Source organism: Dermacentor silvarum, chromosome 6 (genome assembly GCF_013339745.2).
Source record: "Dermacentor silvarum isolate Dsil-2018 chromosome 6, BIME_Dsil_1.4, whole genome shotgun sequence".
In the NCBI taxonomy this organism is placed as follows: domain Eukaryota; kingdom Metazoa; phylum Arthropoda; class Arachnida; order Ixodida; family Ixodidae; genus Dermacentor; species Dermacentor silvarum.
Genome location: NC_051159.1, coordinates 164841503 through 164861466, shown reverse-complemented (window position 1 = coordinate 164861466; position 19964 = coordinate 164841503). Strand labels below are relative to the sequence as shown.

The window sequence follows — 19964 nt, the reverse complement described above, 5'->3', positions numbered from 1 at the left end:
GTGTTTTATGTGCCAGAACTATGATCTGATTATGAGGCACGCTATGTGGGGTACTCCGGATTAATTCTGACCACGTGGACCTCAATCTCAATTGTATTTCAGCCGCTGAGGCCAGGATCGAACACATGACCTCAAGCTCAGAAGCACAACGCCAGAGCCACTCAGCTACCACAGTGGGTAACATGTTACATACTGTGTTCCCTTATGCCCACATCATAAAAACAATCTTGACAATCTTTTCATTTCTGGCCACTAAGTATCACATAAGTCCCTCACCTTCCCTTTTCAGGCCAAAGCAACAACTACACGCAGGCTCACCTAGCAGCACCATCGTCCAGGCGGCTGAGCTCAATCGCCTGCGCTAGCATGGAGGCCTCATCCTGCGCTGACAGGGGCACAACCCCCTGCTGCCAGACCGGTGGCTCCGTGGTCTTCTTTGGGCTGTTGGCAGGTCCTGGAAAACAGACACACCCCATTCGTTGAACTCTCCCAGCACCCCATTTTGTCCATCAGCTGTGGAGGCCCAATTATTGAGATTTGGATCACCCTAGTGTCAGCAGATTTTTTGACCACTCAGTAACAAAAAAGAAATCAGCAGGTTTCAGCGAATCCTCCGGCTCTGAAATCATTTACTGTGATAGCGGTCACTCCTCTGACCACCACCAATGCGCCTTAACTGTGCTAAACTCCTGCAAACTTCCTTAAGTCGTATACAGTCGAGTCCCGCTACAACGAAATTCACGGGACACGTGAGAAATTTCGTTGTGGCAAAACTTCACTAATGCGAAATTAGTATACATATACGTATGCCAAACGGCAAAGCCGCAAACGAAACCAAAACCATCGTCCGGGAAACATTCGCGGTGGCGTGGAAGCAAAGGCTGAGACGTTATAAGTGGGTTCGGTAGCACTTCGTTTACACATTTGCTGATTGCTGATAACGGCTCGCGGTGACGTCTTACCTTTCGAACATCGCATTTTTCTTTTTGCCTGAACAACATAGATAACGTAATCTTACAGCTGTTGTATAGCCGACGCGCAGTAGTAATGACGAGAACATGATGTCTGATACCTTTGCAGAGAATGGCGGCATGTCGCAGTAGTTTCCAAAGTTTACGCTTCCGGCTAACTAGAACACTTCGCTCTCGTGTGCAGAATACAGTGATGTGCCGCTGGTACTAAAATATATCGCAAGCTCTTCAATAAAAAATGACGGCTGAGCTTGCAGTTTTGAAATGACAGGCAATTGGAACCGGGCGGCATTTTGAAAGAGCTACACAACGCCACATTTAATCCTTTAGATGGGCGTTTCTAACGGAAGTTTGCAGCTAGGTGTGGGTACGCACAGAGATAAAAAATGACACTGAAAATCTGGTTTTCAGACCAAAGTGCTGCCGAATTGTAACTGCTGACGCCAGCTACAGTGCAGTTAATTTTTCAGCTTTTTAAGGGCGAGTCCATATATAACGAACTAATGATATAACGACCACCTTTTGCGGAGCTATCTAGTTCGTTATAAACGAGTTCAAAAGTAATTCAAACTTGAAGGGGCCCGAGATTTTTTTAGACTGAGAACGAAGTTCAAAATTAACCTTGCACACATCCTTCCACACGTGCTGCATGACACAGTGCACATATGCATGACGAGTGGCGGAACAATTACACTTTTATTGACTGAACCAATTTCTTTGTATTTTAGAAATACATTACCATGGAAACCTTGCTTATAAAATTTTGCTGTATGCTATGCTTCGTATAAATAATAGTACAGTTTCAAATGGTGCCAACTCCACCGTCGATGTCAGCACCGACAAGGGTGGTAATTGCGTGAGGGAAGCGCCGGACAATGACTACTGCTAGAAACCCGCGATCATTCAGCTATCACAACTCGGTTGAATTCGATTATGTTGCCAGGAGATGAGATTCAGTGCATGCATTGACTGTACTTTCATCTATCTGTAGCAACAGCATGACAATGGTCAAAATGTGAACTGACCAGGCCACAGGCAAGCAAATGTGCGCGCAGCAACATATTGACAAACTTGGGATATTCAAAGATACTACTATCAGTTTCCTAGCACTGGATGCACTCACTGGCAACAGTGATTCTGGCACTGGGATAAGACAGCATGCTTAGCATTGCACCAAGAAAGCCGTCACTGGAACGCTAGTCACGTGAAATCTAATGAAAGATAGCGTATCCCTGAAATGACAATCCGAGAATACGAAATACCTTTTAGGTCACTTTTGGAGTAAGTCACTCACTCTCTGGTGAATCCAATATTTCGAACCTTTAAGCAGTCCCCGTCTAGTCCACATCATCAGTCAGCGACTAAATCCTTTGGAGGCTGAGTTGCACACAGCGTCCTTGTTTTAATATTTACTGTATTTGCACAATTCTAACGCGCACCTTTGTTTAATAAAATTTGTGTTCAAGTTTCCATGCGCATTACAATCATAACTAATTCTGCTGAAAAAGAGAAACACAAAACTGATCCCTATTTAAAAAGAAATAAAAAAAAGAATGCAAGGTAGCTAGCCACACTGCCATCAAACGGACGTTTTTCATTATGCTTTGGTTTACGGTCGCCATTTTCCAGTTTGCACCAGGAAGTCGTCTGAAGAAAGCAAGGCTCGGAGACATCGCAAGCTGGGCCAATGGTACGTGTAATGCCCTCCTGCAGACGATGCATGCTCGAGCCCTCAAAAGGTGCGACAATTCTAATGCCTTACATGGAACTGAAGATGACTTTCTGTGGTCGGTAGATAGCAAAAAGGAGGTATCATCGGACTACGATAGTGACTAGCCGCTAAGATTCAGCTGTGTGCGTGTCTGTGTGCCTTTCTACGTTCCGTGAAATCATTTCTACATGGTATGCGTCAACTCAGGTTTCGTTACTTGATGTGCGGGGTAGAATCGGTTTCAAGTTATTTTTTTTTATATTTGGGCAGAAATAAAGGTGCGCGCCACAATTGGGGGCGCAGTAGAACCATGCAAATACACCATGTTCGCGTGATTTATTTTAGCAGCATGTTTGTGCAATACGTTTCCCGGGTGTTACCTTTTTTTCCCTTGCAGTCCCATGGAAAACATATTAGAGGAATTCTACTGTGCGCCATTTACAGGTACGAACATATAAAAAGCGAGCTTTCTGCAACAGTTTCCTGCCTGCCATCTCAACCAGCTAGGCTTAACCAGTGCTGCCTCGTCGGGAGTCTACAATGAGTTGCAGTTAGGCTGCCGAGTCAACAAACTTCTTGCAGTGGCTTTACAGCACTGGAAAGCAGAGGAACCACCCGCAAAACAAAAATAAGAACATGAGCGACAGACTGAATTGTGGCAACTTTGTTTGCAGCCTCCATGCATGTGTTCAACATCGCGCATAAAAATCAGCTTGAAAAATCGAGCGAGCCATCGCATGGTGTCAGAAATTTTCCTCGCCATTATACATTGGTTTTACAGTAGGTGGCGGTGCTGCAGGGATGTTTGAATAATGGTCACGGTGTAAGATATATACTCTTTAGGTGAGGACACTCGCAAGACTCGATCAAAGCGCATCGACTGGCCCGGTGATGGCAGCAGATACCTATCGGCGATTCGACGCAACTTCAATACAGAAAAGGTTATTGGATTTATCTCCCATTGGTATGGCAACCGGCGCTTCGCGGGAAATCCGAAATGATTGAGTGACGCGCGAAAGTAGATCACCGTGGTGAGGGGAGATGGCAGGGGAGAGGGCATCGCCTCGACGGAGCAGATAAGGTGCCATGACGCCGTGTGCAGACGCCGTTCTCTGATTGGTTGTGTTAAGAGCACGTTCATTGTGCGCGTTCCTTGTGCCTGCCTGTGTTCTAACTGAAGTTGTGTCGACCCGCCTACAGGTAGCCGCTGATGTCCCCGGGCTAACGGAAGTGCGCTGTTTTTAGTTCATCAGGTCGATGGCGTCTCGCAAGCAAGCCGAGAAGTGTCCCCACCTAAAGAGTATATATCTTACACCGTGATAATGGTGCATGTCCGAAAAATTAGTGGGAGACCTTTTTCCAGCGCACAATACGCACTGGATAGAAAACAACTGGTGATGTGTGTCTAAGTGTGTTTTTTCTGCAGCTAGCCAGAAATCACTTGAAGCTTGCACATTAGTTCCACGCACCATCATACAAGAAACTTCATAGGAGGCCTATGCACAGAACCACAATGCAAGTATGTCAAAACTGCACCTTGCAGTGCTGCCGCCAGAGCTAACCGACCGACTCAGAACTCAAAGTGGCTACGTGATCAGATGCCATGGTCACTCACGTGCAGGAGGGTTACTTGGAGCATTACTTGCAGCAGTAGTGGCCGGTGCACCACTGGGTCTGATTGTCATGTGGGTTGGTGTGCTGCTGCCAGAAGGGTAGCTGGGCGCCCTGTCTGTTCAAATAAAAAGGTGTTAGCACTAACGAGTTCGAATTACTACGTGTTCTGACTAAGAGAGTGTAAATACTCGAATATCACCTAATAGAATCTAACAGTGAACATTCGAATAAACCGAATTGGGTTATTCGAATGTTCTTTCACCTATCACCTTTCACCTATCTGTGGCATCAGCATGACAATGGCTAAAATGCGGACAGACCAGATTGTAGGCAAGCGCACGTATGCACGGCAAACTGTTGATAAACTTCGGCCTTATTTTTGGACGATTACTTTCGGGGATACTTTCACTTTAGCAACATTTCACGTGACTAGCACCGTGACACGTTGACGGACAGATGGGCGTTAGTGGCACTAACAGTGCCAAGAATGCCGTTGCTCGTAGATGCCGAGGTGTCCGACGCTAGTCATGCAAAAGTGACAGAATCCCCGAAAGTTATCATCCTAGAATATAGCACACATTTTCAGCTACTTGCGGAATAAGGTCAGTTGTTTTCAGGCGAATTCGGATATTTTAGACTCCCAATTATTCAGACTTTTAGGTGGTACGCATAGAGAATGAATTATTGGCTGGTGAAGTACAAAACCGGGAGTTCAATTTATTAAGCCTCTTTAGTCATGCGTGCAATGCCTTTCTGGAGACTATTGCAATCACACACATTTGGTGCAATCGCTAATTTTGCCACACTTCGGTGCAAAATCGTGTTTATCAGAATGACGCAGGAAATTTTGTTTGGCACAATTTGGCCCAAGAGTGGGAGCCCTGCGCAAGTCAATGAACACTTCTCTAGCACTGCCTTCAGAGATCAAAAGCTTTTAGAAGAAACAGGGTAAAAATTTCTGCAACACTATCAATTTCCAGAACTTCAAAAATAGCTGAAGAGGCACAGCCCACAAAAGTGAGAGCAACCAAATTAGCTAAATGCAATGAGTGAACGACATCTGCATGCACTCTTACCTCGTTCACTGGGCATCCTTTGCATGACATTCTCTCTGCTCTGTGGCCGGCGTTCCTGTCCCCAACGGCCACCTTGCATAGAACAAGCAACCAAAAGAAGTCAAATGATATAAAATATGTTACAATTGTGCACACCATTAATCAGCACCTCGGAAGTGATCGCCGTTTAACTTCTAGGAAAAGATCCTGAGAACAATTTCTAATGTCCCTTGACCTTCTATGAAAAAAAAAAAAAAAATAGGATACAGTAAAATTGAAATATCAGTTAAATTTAGCTTTTCTCAAGCTACAGCGTCAACCCCGTGTTTTTCATCCCTTACCTCAAAAAGTTTTTGCACAGACTCTGGATATCTCCAAATCGCGACTGCGAAAATACCAGGGAGAAGTCACTACCTACAGGTTTCCATACTTTGCGTGCAGATGCTATATCACCAAAAAGTGAAAACAGAATTCTGCAACCACAGCAACTTCTAATTACTGCCATCAATAACCGTGGCAAGAGCCTTGTGGTTGCACATTCTCTTGCAGGAGACCCCCCCCCCACGTCACTCACGACAAGGCAAGCCTCTGCACTTTGCGCCGCGCTGATCAAGGCCATGTCGGAAAGTACAGACCAGCGCCCAACCGTCTTTTGCCCAATGAACAAGGGGAAGAAAACAAATGACATGCGAGGCCCGCCATGCATCTGGCATTTTGGGCCCTTTCTTCATATTAGTACTACTACATTCTAGTACACACTAATGAGTGTGGTGGTACACTAATGCACAGTCAGCAGGCTTCTATGTTCGTGATTTCACTTCTCCCGAAACACTGCATATATCGAAATTCTTTCCCGTTTTTACGACTTCAAGTTAACAGGGTTTTACTGTACACTTTCCCAGTGCTGCTCTTAAGAATTCAAAACAATAGAATCTGCAGCAAACATTAATATGTACCTGGTTAAAATGTACTAACTAAAACATCATTGTGACAAATCCCTGACCCAGTCTGCACAGAGCCTAATGTATTTGCTGATCACTTAATAAGCCATAGTGGCTCATCATGTGCCTACCAATTAAAGAGTACAACGAATACCTTTTGTTGCATAGAGGCTAACTGCACTGCCTCAGCTTCTACTGCGGCTGCTAACAAGCTGTGCGCAAAAGATCTTCTACTTTTGAGGAATGTGCATAAACCAGTCCTATCAATGAATTTGGCTTCGGAGCGTGTGCAGTGATGCATATGCAGATAAGCATAAGCAATGCATGGAGTAGTGGTGTCAACCTCCAGCAAACAATTCTACCATATTTTTCGAATCTAAGCCGATAGTTTTTTCAAAAACATAAGTCGTGAAACTTTCGAATCGGCTTATATTAGGATTTCATTAGAAGCCATTAAAATGAAAAAATGGCACTCTGCTATTGCCATGACAAAAACACATAAATCAATTTATTATGATTACATTATAGGTTAATTACCGCATATAAAATATACAGACAAGGGTTATCATTGTAAACATCATTGAAGCACAGGTAAAAAAATTCCATTTTGACCACTTTGAGTGCATGATAGTGCAGGCATGCGGGCACATTTTATTATTTTATTCTTTTTTTCGTCATTCATTTGTGGCCACACGTCAGTGCAATGGCAGTGAGCAAGCAGTGCCACTACAGGGCTGTATTCAAGCAAAAATTTGTGCTGGCGGCAGAGCAGTCAGTTCCAAGCCTGTAGAGAATGTGGCGTGGACGAGATGAATGTGCGTCGCTGGTGAAAGCAGCGCAACCAGCTTTTCAAGTGTGCTGCGGGGTGAATATTCGCATAGAATGACAGGCCATATCAAGCATGTGTCCCTTGATCAAGTGGTGGGTGGGATTGCTGCAGCCTGGGATGACATCCCAGAATATTTGGCGTGCATTTAGAAAGGGCTGCATTTCGAATGTACTGGATGGCGCCGACGACTGTGCGCTGTAAGAGACAGTGACAAGGAGCCCAGCTGCGACAAAGGCGAGTGAGCTGGGATAATTCAGTGGCTGGCGCCAGATACGGATTAATACATTTGAACCCAATTCAAACAATATTTAAGTGCCAAGAAAATCCCATTGTTATCACCGATAATTGTTATAACCAGGTTGCACGGAAAAAGCACAGGGGCCAAACATCCGAACATTTTAATTAGAAAGAAGGAAGTACAGTTGAACCCACTTATAGCATTACCAGTTTTAACAAAACTCAGATGCAACAATAAGCAGCTGCCGCACCGGAGGGGTGGAAGCATCCCATGCGGTATCCCAAGCATCATAAGTGCATATTTGCCATCTATGGTCGCGTCGATAGCCACTACAGTTTCGTCCGCAGCAGTTGCAGCAAACAGTTTCATTTTCACTGTGTGCGCGCATCGGCTGCGTGCCTTCACAACTGCGTAGTCGCCATCCATGATCCCGTTGATAGCGACCACGGTTTCGTGCACACTTGTTGCAGCAAACGGTAGTTTCGTTTTGACTTGGTGCGTGCATCGGCCACCTGCCTTCTGAACCGCAAGGTCGCCGTCGCGTCGATAACGGCCGCGGTTTTGTCCGCAGCGGTTCCGGCAAGCAGTAGTTTCGCTTTGACTCAGTGCAAATCTGTCAAAGATGAAGAGCACCGGCTACATCACGATGGACAGACAATTTGTTGGCGACCAGCTCACTAGTGAAAAAATAATCGGGATGTGCGCACGGTAGTTGAAGCGTGTCTCAGATGGAGACGTGCGCCGCGGCCACGCGGCAAAGGATGTCGCGAGGCCTTCGTCGCTGCTAGCTCTAATCAGTGATGGTCCAGCCAGTTTAGGATTTGAAGCAATTTTTGGAGCAGGAAAAATGTCGTACTGGAGCAGTTTAGGAGAAGACACACCAGCATTTCAGAGCAGTTTCGGAGCAGAAACATTGCTCCTTTTGGAACACTTGGAGTAGTACAGCAGCAATCTGTAGCCATTTGGCGAAGCTTGTAATTACTGTGCAATCAGTAAGTGCTGCTCAAAAGTGAAGCAAGACACAAAGCCAACAGCGACCAATTAAACTTGCCTTCCCACGGACGGTGTACTCTGCACGTTATGTTGCAAACATCTTTATTTGGGTAGGCGGGGAACTTAATTTTGTAAACAAGTAAACTAAATTTTGTAGACTAACGCGAACAAAGATATGCGCCTAGGCGCAAGACAGACATAAAATTACAAATGTGCTAGAACAATTTGTGCCGTCACGCACACAACAAAAAGTTATGGCAAATGTCTTATGGGGATTCCAAATGACAGATGTGCTTTGATATACTTTACCACACTAGACAAAATGTGTATTACGCCCAATAACAATGCTAGAAGGCCGACAAGAGACTGTGCGTCTATTAATGACGCCAAGATGCCTCCGTATGGTGTGTCGCAAAGATGGTGATGGTGGAGAACAACATTCGTACCATCCCGTGCACTCACTTTCGTTGCGAGGTGGTTTGTCGGTTTCCTGCATGCCGTGTGGCATCTGTGAATAGATACGCGTCGATTCGGCATAAAACTGTAACTTTTGTCGACGATACCCGACCGACCTTTCGAAGCACTGCCGCTTAGGCCTAACGCCCAAGGCAGTGTGCGAAAACGGCACGCTTGCCACAAGCAGTCACGGAAAGTTTGCCGTTAATATCTTCACATGAGTGGCTAACCAGCGATCAGTTCCGAGATCACGCATACGTGTTTTTGACAACTGTCGAAGCCAGCAATTACTGCAATCGCGCATAGAAGTTCGCAGATTGACAGAAAGTTCCGAACTGCATGTGCAAATGTGCGAGTCTGTGTGCATAAACACGCGAATGCGATATGATGTGCATGCCTTCCAGTCGCTAATCGGTTCTATATCTTCACACACAGGCGCTGCTTTCGTCGCCATGCTTTGTGGTCGACTATAGGAATTGTTTCGATCGGAGTTGACCCGGAAAACCCTTGTACCAAGACAGGCGTGCCTCATAATGAGATTGTGGTTTCACCACGTAAAATTTTCCAGAAATACCTTCCAGAATCCAGAATTAAGTTTTCTTCTGTCCCGAATCCAATTGCTCCTTCCCACTCTTGGTATGCTTCACCGCGTAACCCTTCTGTATTGAGGCGAAGCTGACTTTCGAGAACCGGCATTACGCAACACGGCGTGCTTTCCGAGCTTCGAAGCCACTGGCGAGGATTACAAAGGCGGAATCGGCGCCATTGCTAAAAGTGGCGAATTGTTTTAATGAAAAACACGGCACCGAACAGCAAGAGGCTTGGTAGCGAACGTCGAAGTAGCCAGGCCTAGCGGTGCCATGATGATTGCTACAGCTGCCAGCGGATCTGCGTGCGAGAGCGCCTGTTCAACGCGGCCAGATAATAAAAACGGTGGCGGTGGTGGCTTCGATCAATGCCGTTTCCGCCCTGCGGTCATGGAAAACAGTCCGGAAAATCAGACGGCGAAGGGTTTTTGTGTCCGAAATTTCAGACGTTCTTATACATTGAAATGGGTACCGTGGCGATGCAATCGGGCGTTGACAAACCCTACTAAAACACTGCATTGCCATGAAAACGCAAAAATACCACACTTTTGCGCCATTGCCACAAATGGCACTTAAGTGGGCGCAGCCAGGAGCAGGCAAGTTGAATTGTAGCAAAATGGTGCAAATGACGCAGTTGGACCACCACTGTCTAATCAGTCATGAGATGATGAGAATTTCAGTTTCTGCACTGCTCTTGTGCAAAATAGAAACAATATTTGCTGATTCATTCAGTAAATAAAAGCGTGTTGACGTAGTAAGCATTCATTTATTGTTTTCTTGATACCCTGGATAATTCGACATTCGGTTAATTTGGACATTTTAATTTGGTTAGTTCGGAGGGGGGGGGGGGAGGGTTCCTTGGCGCTTCATGGAGCTTAGCAGGGTTCCCTGGAACGAACATACTTGAGAACCCCTGGCTCAGATTCCAATAAATACGGTAGTCATCAATGAGCGTGGCTGTATGACCTATCGTCGTCAACCGTATTGCGATAAGCATCCTCATCTGTCTGCTTGACAGCGTGTCTGGCATGTACAAAGCGGCATTGAAAGCGTATTGCATGCTTTCCGACTTTCTCTGCTGCTTCTTTGAGCGGGAAAAGTCCAAGTGCATATCATTCACAGCAAAAAAAGCAGCCTGCAGTTGCTGCGTTGGCTAAACACACTACGCACTGCACTCGTGTCAATCTCTTATCAGCACACAACCTGTATCGGTACAAGGTTCAACCAGGTTGACCGGACCAACCGAAACGGTAATCGGCGTCGTGCCATTGAATCGCCGTCCCTCGAAGAAGAATGTGGCCGCGACACGGCGAGCAAGAGACGGAGCAGAGCTGACGACGCTGGTCGCAGCGAAGGCACGCAAGGGCTCGACGGTGCCTACGCAAGGTTCAAGAAAGACTTTCTCCACCGTAACTTCGGATCGAGTTGTACAGTTAGCGATCGGCTGTGGTTCGACAACGACCTCTCTGAAATCAACGGGTTACGGTCGGATGAGCGACGGCACAAGGCGGTGGACGTGTTGACTCGGTGATTTCCCGGCGAGGAGGACTTGTCCAAGCTGAATACCGTCGAGGAGAGACTGATTGCGCCGCGCCTTCCCTTCATGTGCATGCGGCTACTCACGCACGGCAGTGGACACTTTGGCATCTAAGGGCAAGAGGTCAACGTATTGATCGACATGCAGAAGACCGTGCATAGTTTGCCGCGCGAGACTGCCGCCACCACCACCACCGCCACTGAGACGACCGTCGACTCGCGAGTGGAACGACGTAGCCGCCGCCATCGCGCCGTGCGACGTTCCGTCCACCACCCAAGAACTAGAAAGCGCGGCGTCCCTGTGCTGACGTGTGCGCCGTAAACACCGCTGATGGGACACAGACAGAGGGAACAACAAAATCAGCGCTTATGGAAAGCACGAAAGCATGTGCATAGATCAGGCTGATTAGCCACCAGAAGGCACGCTGATCGTATCAGATACACGTGTTCAGTGTACATGCATGCACACTTACACAGTCTGGAGCTTTCTGCTCAGATGTGAGCACACAGACGAACTTGGTATGCATGCTCGTGGTAGTAGCCGGCCCGGCGACTTAAATGCCACTTCAACAGCCAGCAATCTAACCCGTACACACAATCTCGCGACCGATCACTGATGAGCCACCTGTAAGAACATATTAGCGACAAACTTTCTGCAATGGTTTGCGGCCCATTGTCACATCAGCCGGCAGTGAATTTTTGCCACAGCCATTCTGTCTAGTACGTAGGCCTAATGAGAGCTGTGCCATCGGCGACTAAAGTTACGGTTTCGTACTGAATCAATGCAGGTCTATTCACAGTGGTCGCATGATCTCAGAAAGCCGACAAACCGCCTTGCCAACGAAAGGAAGTGTACAGGACGACGGTTGTTCACAGCTGCCATCTTTGCGAAATACCATATGGTGGCTCCTCATTCTTAACACCGTTCAGAGGCACACAATGGTCTTTTTCCATAGCTTCGATCGACCAGTCACAAGACTTGCTATGGATTTACACAACAGGCTCAAAAATGTCATATGACCAGCGCTGACCACCGGCTGCAGACACATTTACAGAAACTGCAGATGGACGCGGACGACAAAGAAAAGAGGGCAAAGAGGGAAAGGGGGAGCAGGTTTACACGAACTTGTTGCTGCAGGCCTACCGATTTGAGAACTCTACCATCAGCGCCGAACATGGTCGACCCATGCAGCGCCGACTTTCACATGATGTGCCTTCCCCGCTTTTGTCTGTCGCACAGATTGGCCTTAAAGGGGCCCTGCAACACTTTTTAGCAAAGTAAAATAAATGCCAGTGATCTGTTCACTGCTACTGACACAAGATTGTAAATTGCCTGCTGCATGCAGCAGGCAATTTACAATCTTGTGTCAAAAGCAGTGAACAGATGCTTGCTCTAGCATCCGCAATGTCGTCATCGACATCTGATTGCAAGCAGTTGGCCGACCAACACTTCTGGCTGACTGGATGACCAACGCTATTGGCTATAGGCTTCGAGTTCATAACTCGAAGGACGCTTAGCAGCGTTCAATTGGACATAAAGCCACCCCAAAATTTCAAGATGGCCCACACCACAAATTTAAGTAGGTCCACTTTCAAATTACCAGTTGGCCCAACCCCAGATTTCAGTTGTGCCAACCCCGATTTTCAAGTTCACCCACCCCCAAATGTAAGTTAGCCAACCCCTAAATTTCAGTTGGCCCACCTCCAAATTTCAAGTTGACCCATCCCCAAGTTTCAATTGGCCCACGCCTACTATAAGCTTTTCCATGCATTTCCTACGGAGCCCTATGTATCTCTTTGGGTGCTCTTTCTAATTTTTGTCGTTAAAATTGTACCTTATCGCTTATAAAGCTACCAATCATTTACATTTACACTATTATGACAGTTAAATGTCTTCGCAAATTACGCAATTTTGTGCAGATACAAGGCATTACACTTCTTGTGTGACAGAGCTGGGGTACTTGCCAAAGAATGCTTACACATTAAAAGCACTTGATGCTACGTCGCCGTCGCCGTTGCCGTCGCCGTCGCCGTGAGGTTCCGTATGACGTCAATCGAGATGAAATCGTCGCCGCGCGCCGCCGAACGCTGTATGTGCGAGTGAAAGGGCGCGAGGGACGCGCTCTTTCACGGCGAGTGAACGCACGGCGGAGAACAAACGCGCGTTCTGCGCCGTGCTTCCTTAAGGGCTGCAGAAGTAGGCGTCTCTTTCCTCCTTTACAATCATCATATATGTAGAGCAAACGCGCCTTCTTTCGACGCGCGAGAGGCCGTGGGGGAGGGGGGGGAGGGGGAGGGAAGGGAGACGACGTTTAGCTGCGGCACCAAATGCCTATTTATATCAGAGGCTCCGGCAACAGTCACCAACGCCGCAGGCATTTTGAGCGAACGCGGGAAAAACGCCGACGGCGTCGACAACAGTTCTGCGCATTGCCGGTGCTGCTGCATGTCCAAATTTATACAGCTGATAAAGCTAATATCATTACTCCGTATAGCTCTCTACAAATTTGCTATCGCAATTGATGCTTCGCCTTTCAGGTGAAACTGCGACAACTTTTCTACTGAAATTTTCTCAATAAATATTTTCCAGACCTTCATATATAAACTGAGTTGTTACCAATTCTGGTATACTAATTAGTACACTATACATCTCCATTCCTAGGTACCCAAGTTGCTGATAGCTAGCTACATTCTTCTTATGTAATGTGAGTAACCTCTTGAGCATGTGCAGCAACATGCTTTTTGCACAAAATTCCGGTATACTAATTTGGTGTTCCCTTCAATAAGAGTAGAGTATACATCTCCATTCCTAGGTACCCAAGTTGCTGATAGCTAGCTAGATTCTTCTTACGTAATGTGAGTAACCTCTTGAGCATGTGCAGCAACATGCTTTTTGCACAAAATTTGTAACCATGAATGTTTGTGTTAAATTTTTGGATATTTGATTTGACATTCAATTCAAAATCTACTATTCGGTAGCTGCATACACCTATTTATTACTGCTATACATCCATTCAGAACACCAGTGATTAGGCTATAACTTTATGAGAGTGTGGGGGGTTCCTACAGGTATGGACGCGAGCACAAGAAAAGGAACGCACAGGACAACGCTGGTTTATGAATCGCAGTATACGTTTCGACCACTACATCTTGAAATAAAATGGTAAAACATAAAAGCACCAAAAATGAGTAGATTTCTAGCGGTAACCAAACAGTTAACCTTTACGCAACAAAAGTGATCGTGGTACGCGCTAACCGGTAGTCATACGATGAGCCACTACGGTTTAAGCGGTCAGCCAATACACTAGGCTTCATAGGGACTGGATTCCAAAGTGGGTGACATTCGCCTATATTGCAATTAAAGAAAAATACCTTGTTGAGGATGCTCCCTGCGAGCGAAGGGCCTGCCCCGGCTGTTGTGGTGCACGCACGGCGGCCTGGAACGATTGCCGCCCCTGCCCCTGCCCCCTATCGAGCCCCTACCCCCCATCGAGCCCCTGTTGGGTCCAGAGCGCGCAGAGTTCGTGGGGGCAGATGTTGTGGTACTTGTGGAATGTTGCGATGACGAGGAGGTGGAACATGTCGAGGTTGATGCAGTACACGTCGAAGAAGCTGTGGTGGTACATGTGGCCGTTGCAGCAGACTGCACCGGCAACAGGGGAGGCACCTCACCGTTGAAAAGCAATTGCTCCTCCTTCTCCTCTGTGGTCAGTTCCTGCGAAAGAACCACAGCACCCAACCAGTGTCCCCGACTGCCCATACAACATGATCTGCCAAGAGCAGTGATGCTACTGGCCCATGCCATTTGGGAACAGCTTTTGGAGCTGCCAAAAATAGATTTTAGAGCAGTAAAACAAACTTTCAGAGCAAGTTTACAAAAGTGATTGCAAACTATATTATATGGAGCTTTTTACAGTGGTCAAGCCTTGAGAAAGCAACAAGTGGTCGCTGTTTCATAACCTCAGTCCAAACAGAAATATTAGGGGTGTGCGAATAGTCATTTTTGAGACTGCATCCAATACGAATCAAATAGCGCCAGAGGCGAATCGAATATCGAATAGTTTTTCAATAGCTTTCAAATAACTAATAACCATTATCACAATTACTATAAAATGATGTTCACATCCCAGTTTGCTTAAAGTTAGCAAGTTTCTGTCTTTACATGGTATGCTAGGAAGCATTGTTTATTACAAGCACAGATGGAGCAAGAGCAAGCAAGTAGTTTCTTTGCATGCACAGAGCTCCTCACAAAGTGCGAATGATCACTGCACAGCCTGTTAAGTATGGAAACCTAAGCGACGTAGCCTGCTCCACTACACAAGTTATGATGGTTTATGTCTATACTATGCAGGGGTGAAACATCCCCATACTTTTGCTATAATTTCATGTTTATTTAGGTGCAGTTGACGTTTGTAAATATTCGAAAAGTATTCAAGAAATATTCAAATTTATGAATACTGACTATTCGATTCAAAGACTGAATCGAATAGGTCAATATTCCATTTGTTATTCAGATGTTTCGAATATTCGCACTCCCCTAACAAAAACGAATGTGAACTTAGCCTACTGAGTGTCAGGCTTGATGATAAAAACAGTCATTAATTGAAAACAGTCGCCAACCGCGGGGCACGTAGCAGCTCGGAGAAACATGAGCACTGAAGATTCCTTCTGCACAAGGGGGATGGAGTGACCATGCAGTAACGTGATCAAGTACGCACTACGGGAGGGGCGTTGTGGAGGTAGGAATGCACACCTAGCTGCCCTCTCCTCTTAGCACGTGCATCTCCTCCTCGTACGCATCCATACGCGAGCCATGCGATGTATCTTGGAGAGTACCTCCAAGATACAACTGCAAAGGTCGAGCTGAGACGGTTGATGCCTTCATGCACATTGGGTTCCCACGTATCTAGTGTTGGCGGTCACGTAACCCCAAGTTTCTGAGATACGGCATTGTGACAGTGAGTTCGTGGTCATTGAGTGAAATCTGTTAATGTATGCCTGAGCCCGCCTGACACTGATAAAACTATGAACCTTACTTCGTGTAGTTGTCTCTCAGCTAATGTCATCATTGCTCTGCCTTTCTGGCAAAACTGTGACTTCTCCTTTTTTATTTGCTCAGGACAAAAATCTGTATCTTTTTACGCTTTTGTTTTTATTTTTGGATGTGAATCTCGGACGTCGTGAACCACGCCAATGCATTGCTCTCGGCACAATCTGCACTGCACATGCGGGAGCTCATAACCGCACTATTATGGCCCAATCGTCTCGCAATTTGTTTATAAGGGCTTACTAATAAGATACTATCAACCAGGAATGCTCTGGAAATTTGTGAAGTTGCTTTTACTGCAGAAACATCAAAATATAAAATCAACAAAATTTGCAATTTAACAAAGTTTTTCACTGCAAGTACCACATCTTTATATCGAGGTTTGACTGTATATACTTAACTGGTGAAAAAGAAGCGTAACTGTATTAGTTCACTTTTTTGTGTTCTCAATCGCAACCGTTGGCACCAGGAAATTGAAATTGGGTTCATATCAACGAGGTTCTGCTGTATTTACAGATGTTTGATTCACTTCTGGCAATATTTCATTCTTATTTAATTTGGTCTCAAAAACTGCTTGCTATTCACACACCCATATAAATTAAACATTTCAGTACAGCTGCCAGCACACTTGTCTACAGTGCAGGAAAAGTTTGATGCAGTATACGTCTGCTCCATCTACCAAAGGTCACCAGCTCAATTAGTCCAAAAGAGTGGTGGTTACAGAGGTAAGCGACAGGCCACATGAGGTGATTGAGTGCCAAGGTGACGAGTTAAGCTTAATATGATAAAGCTTTTGTTAATTACACTTTTTGGTTAATTAAATCCTGAGCAAAGGTCCCAGCCGGCGCCCATACATCCGCATGGACCAGAACATTTGTTACTTCTGTCATGAAATTGGCGTTCGCCAGGTATTTCGAACTTGGCTGGTCAGCATGCACGCACATAACCCTAGCAGTGGCCGCAATCATGAGCCTGATAGCTGTTGTGTCTGCCTTTGTGCCTCTCTTGTCAAAAACACCTATTTATGGCCTGCCATATGAAGGTTTTCAAGCAAAAAGAGCAGCTCACTGTGATTAATTATCATATTCAGCCAAATCTAAAATGCACATTTTTTACCCCAAGAGAACTAGTCCGAAAACTGCCTTCGCAGCAAGAGTGCAAAATTTCACTCTGTTCACGTGACCACTGGAACACAGCGCTGTAATAAATAAGCAGTGCCTTCATTTGCACTGGCTTTGCAGTGCATTGTGGGAACCAGGAATGGCAATACATTTTCAGCTAAAAAAAAAAAAGGCACAAAACATTACTACATGTGGAAGAGAATGTCTCCATTTCTTAGATGCAGGAAGCACAGGGGAAAGAAGAAAAAAGCACCTCACAAAGCATGTTACCAAACATAGGAATAAGTAAGGAACTTGGTAACTCATCAGTCACAATCAATTTTCCGAGATAAGTTACTCTTAAAACATGAAAAATTAGATGCGTTTAATCTACATGCATTTTATCATCATCACCTTAATGAAGCACAGACATCACATTTGTCAAATCCAGTTACATTTGTGCATAATCAATCAAAATGAAATGCCCTGTACCCTGAAAGTGGTCTTGCAGAGGCATGCTTTATGCCCCAGCATCACACAGTTACAAAGTAAACAAAAATGAAAAAGGAATTGGAAGAAAAACAAGGTAGATATGGGCACCTGCTGCACAGGTGAGGATAAAGCAACCTTGAGGCGTTGGAGCTCCTGCTGTTCCTGTAGGTTCAGCAGCCACTCCCGCTGTCGTAAAGCCTCTAAAGGACCCTGCATGTGCATTTCCCAAACCTGGGTCACTTCACCAAAGCAAAGGCAAAAAGCACAAGTTCCATAGTTGCATTGCATTATTCACATAAAACACGAGCACACATTTCGGATGCAACTTACTGCCACTACAAAGCCTTTTAGCAAGTCAGAGACTTTCCACCCTTTACAGAGACCTTCCACTTGCACTCACAGCTAACAGAGATCATCGTAAGTTGTAGCCATAGTCAGTCACCAGTGGTAACAATCATCTTTATGTCACCATGACAATGGGGGGAGCTTTATATAGCAACAATAACACGGTCACTCATGGTGGCTGACACAGATCTCGAACACTCCTTGGCCTAACGATGGAGTTCTCATGCAGCAGCAATCATAAGGCAGCTCTTCTGCAGTTTGGTGAATGCTCTGCAAGACGACAGTCTTGTCCTTGAGCTTTAAAGAATAAAATGATATATAATAGCTTGAAGAATAAAAGACATCTCAGCCGTCTTTTAGTTGGGGAGCTTCCCCTCCCGAAAATTGATGCTTCAAATAACTAAGCGACCAGAATATCAATGAAGTGCAAAAGCAGCTAGTGCAAAAAGTGAGCAATGGTTAATGATACAGCTGTTAGGCACACACACATTCTTAAATGTTACCGTATTTTTCTGATTATAAGTTGCAACCCCCACTTTCCACAAGTTCCGAAGAATTGGTATACAGTCAACGACCGATTTTCTGGAAGTCCAATTTTTCGGACATGCCCGATAATCCGAACGCCTTCGCGGCATCGCCACCTACCCCATAGAGTTAACGTATAAAAACGTCTGAAATTTCGGATGCAAAAAACCGTCGCTGTCTGATTTTCCAGAATTTTTACCATGGCCAAGGTCAGAAACAGCATTAATCGAAGCCATCACCGCTGACATTTTGATTATCTCGCCTCCTCGGACCAGCGCTCTCGCACACAGATCCGCTGGCAGCCAGCCGAAGCCACCACCATGGCAATGGTGGTGGCTAGCTACTTCAATGTTCACTAAGTTTCTTTCTGTTCGGTGCTGCCTTTCTCATTGAAACAATTCGCTGCTGTTAGCAATGGCGCCTACTCCGCCTTTGTTTTAGAAACCGGGAAAGCACAGCGTAGTGAAATGCCGGTTCCCGAAAGCCAGCTTCACCTCGCTACAGCTGTGTTATGCAGTGAAGCATACGTAAGTATTCGGCGAAGCATGTCAAGAGTGGGAAGGGGCAATTGTCACGGGACACAGTATGTATTCCTTAATTACACACGCATGCACCCGCCACCTCCTAGCACAGTACAAGCTACGATACACCTAATAAGTGTGCTGACAGGCCTTCATAACTATTTCAGACGTGCCTGTGGCAATTTGGGCCCTTGGGGGCAGTAAAAGGCATGCATTCGTTTTTTCAGACTGCCCGATTTTTCAGACGTTTTTGCAGCCCCTAGGGAGTCCGAAAAATCGGACGTTGACTGTATTAGTCACGACGGTATATAAGAGGCCCCTATTTTAACTAGGTTGGCATAATGAAATGGTGCATGCATGTACACTAGTCATAACTACGAAAGAGAACATGCGAGTATGTGGCAAATAGTCTCATCGGCATCATGTTAGGCTGCGGCACGACAAGATGCAAAAACACAAGGATAGGAGGACACTATTCTGTATTTTGCTTGTACCTCCATACCGAAAGCTTAGTATTTTATATTAATCCTTCTTTTGGCATGCTTGCAGAGAATTGTTTCATTTGAATTTGATATGGACGCACTGTGTCTGACGCAGCTTCGGGAACAATGATCCTGACAGGAAGCACGCTTGACCTATCAGATTCTTCCCATAAAGATGACGATTGTGCACTTACTGCAAAATTCTGAACTTACCCATTTAACACTTTCAGTGTCAGTGACATACCAGTACATTTCTGTGTTTCTTTCCCACCATGTTCCTTCTGACATTCCTGTTGTCTGACAGGAATGCGAGGACCACACCAAGAGAACATTTGCAATTATCTGTGTCATTTTTTTCATTTCTGCACAACCAAAAATAAACTGTTCTGTTCGTTTTATAACATCCAAGAAAAAAACCTAACGCTGGAGCTGCGTCACCAACAAAAAAAGCCCGACACTGAAAGGGTTAAGAGCACTAAATTTACATAAACAAAAGTTTTATGAGCATCAAATTTTAATAG

At 45.6% G+C, this 19964-nt stretch overlaps 1 protein-coding gene across 5 annotated transcripts in view; it reads right to left on the bottom strand.

The window, feature by feature from the left end:
- Positions 1-19964, bottom strand: part of LOC119456335 (WAS/WASL-interacting protein family member 3) — a 53914-nt gene that overhangs the window by 27698 nt on the left and 6252 nt on the right. For 4 of the 5 annotated variants that reach the window (XM_049669755.1, XM_049669756.1, XM_049669758.1 and 1 more), the window contains exons 3-7: positions 17679-17780; positions 14304-14646; positions 5373-5444; positions 4298-4411; positions 319-454 (exon numbers count right to left, since the gene is read on the bottom strand). In XM_049669755.1, coding sequence (XP_049525712.1) covers positions 319-454; positions 4298-4411; positions 5373-5444; positions 14304-14646; positions 17679-17780 — 767 coding nt within the window. The remainder of the gene's footprint in view (positions 1-318; positions 455-4297; positions 4412-5372; positions 5445-14303; positions 14647-17678; positions 17781-19964) is intronic. The other variant, XM_049669757.1, reaches the window with a different exon arrangement.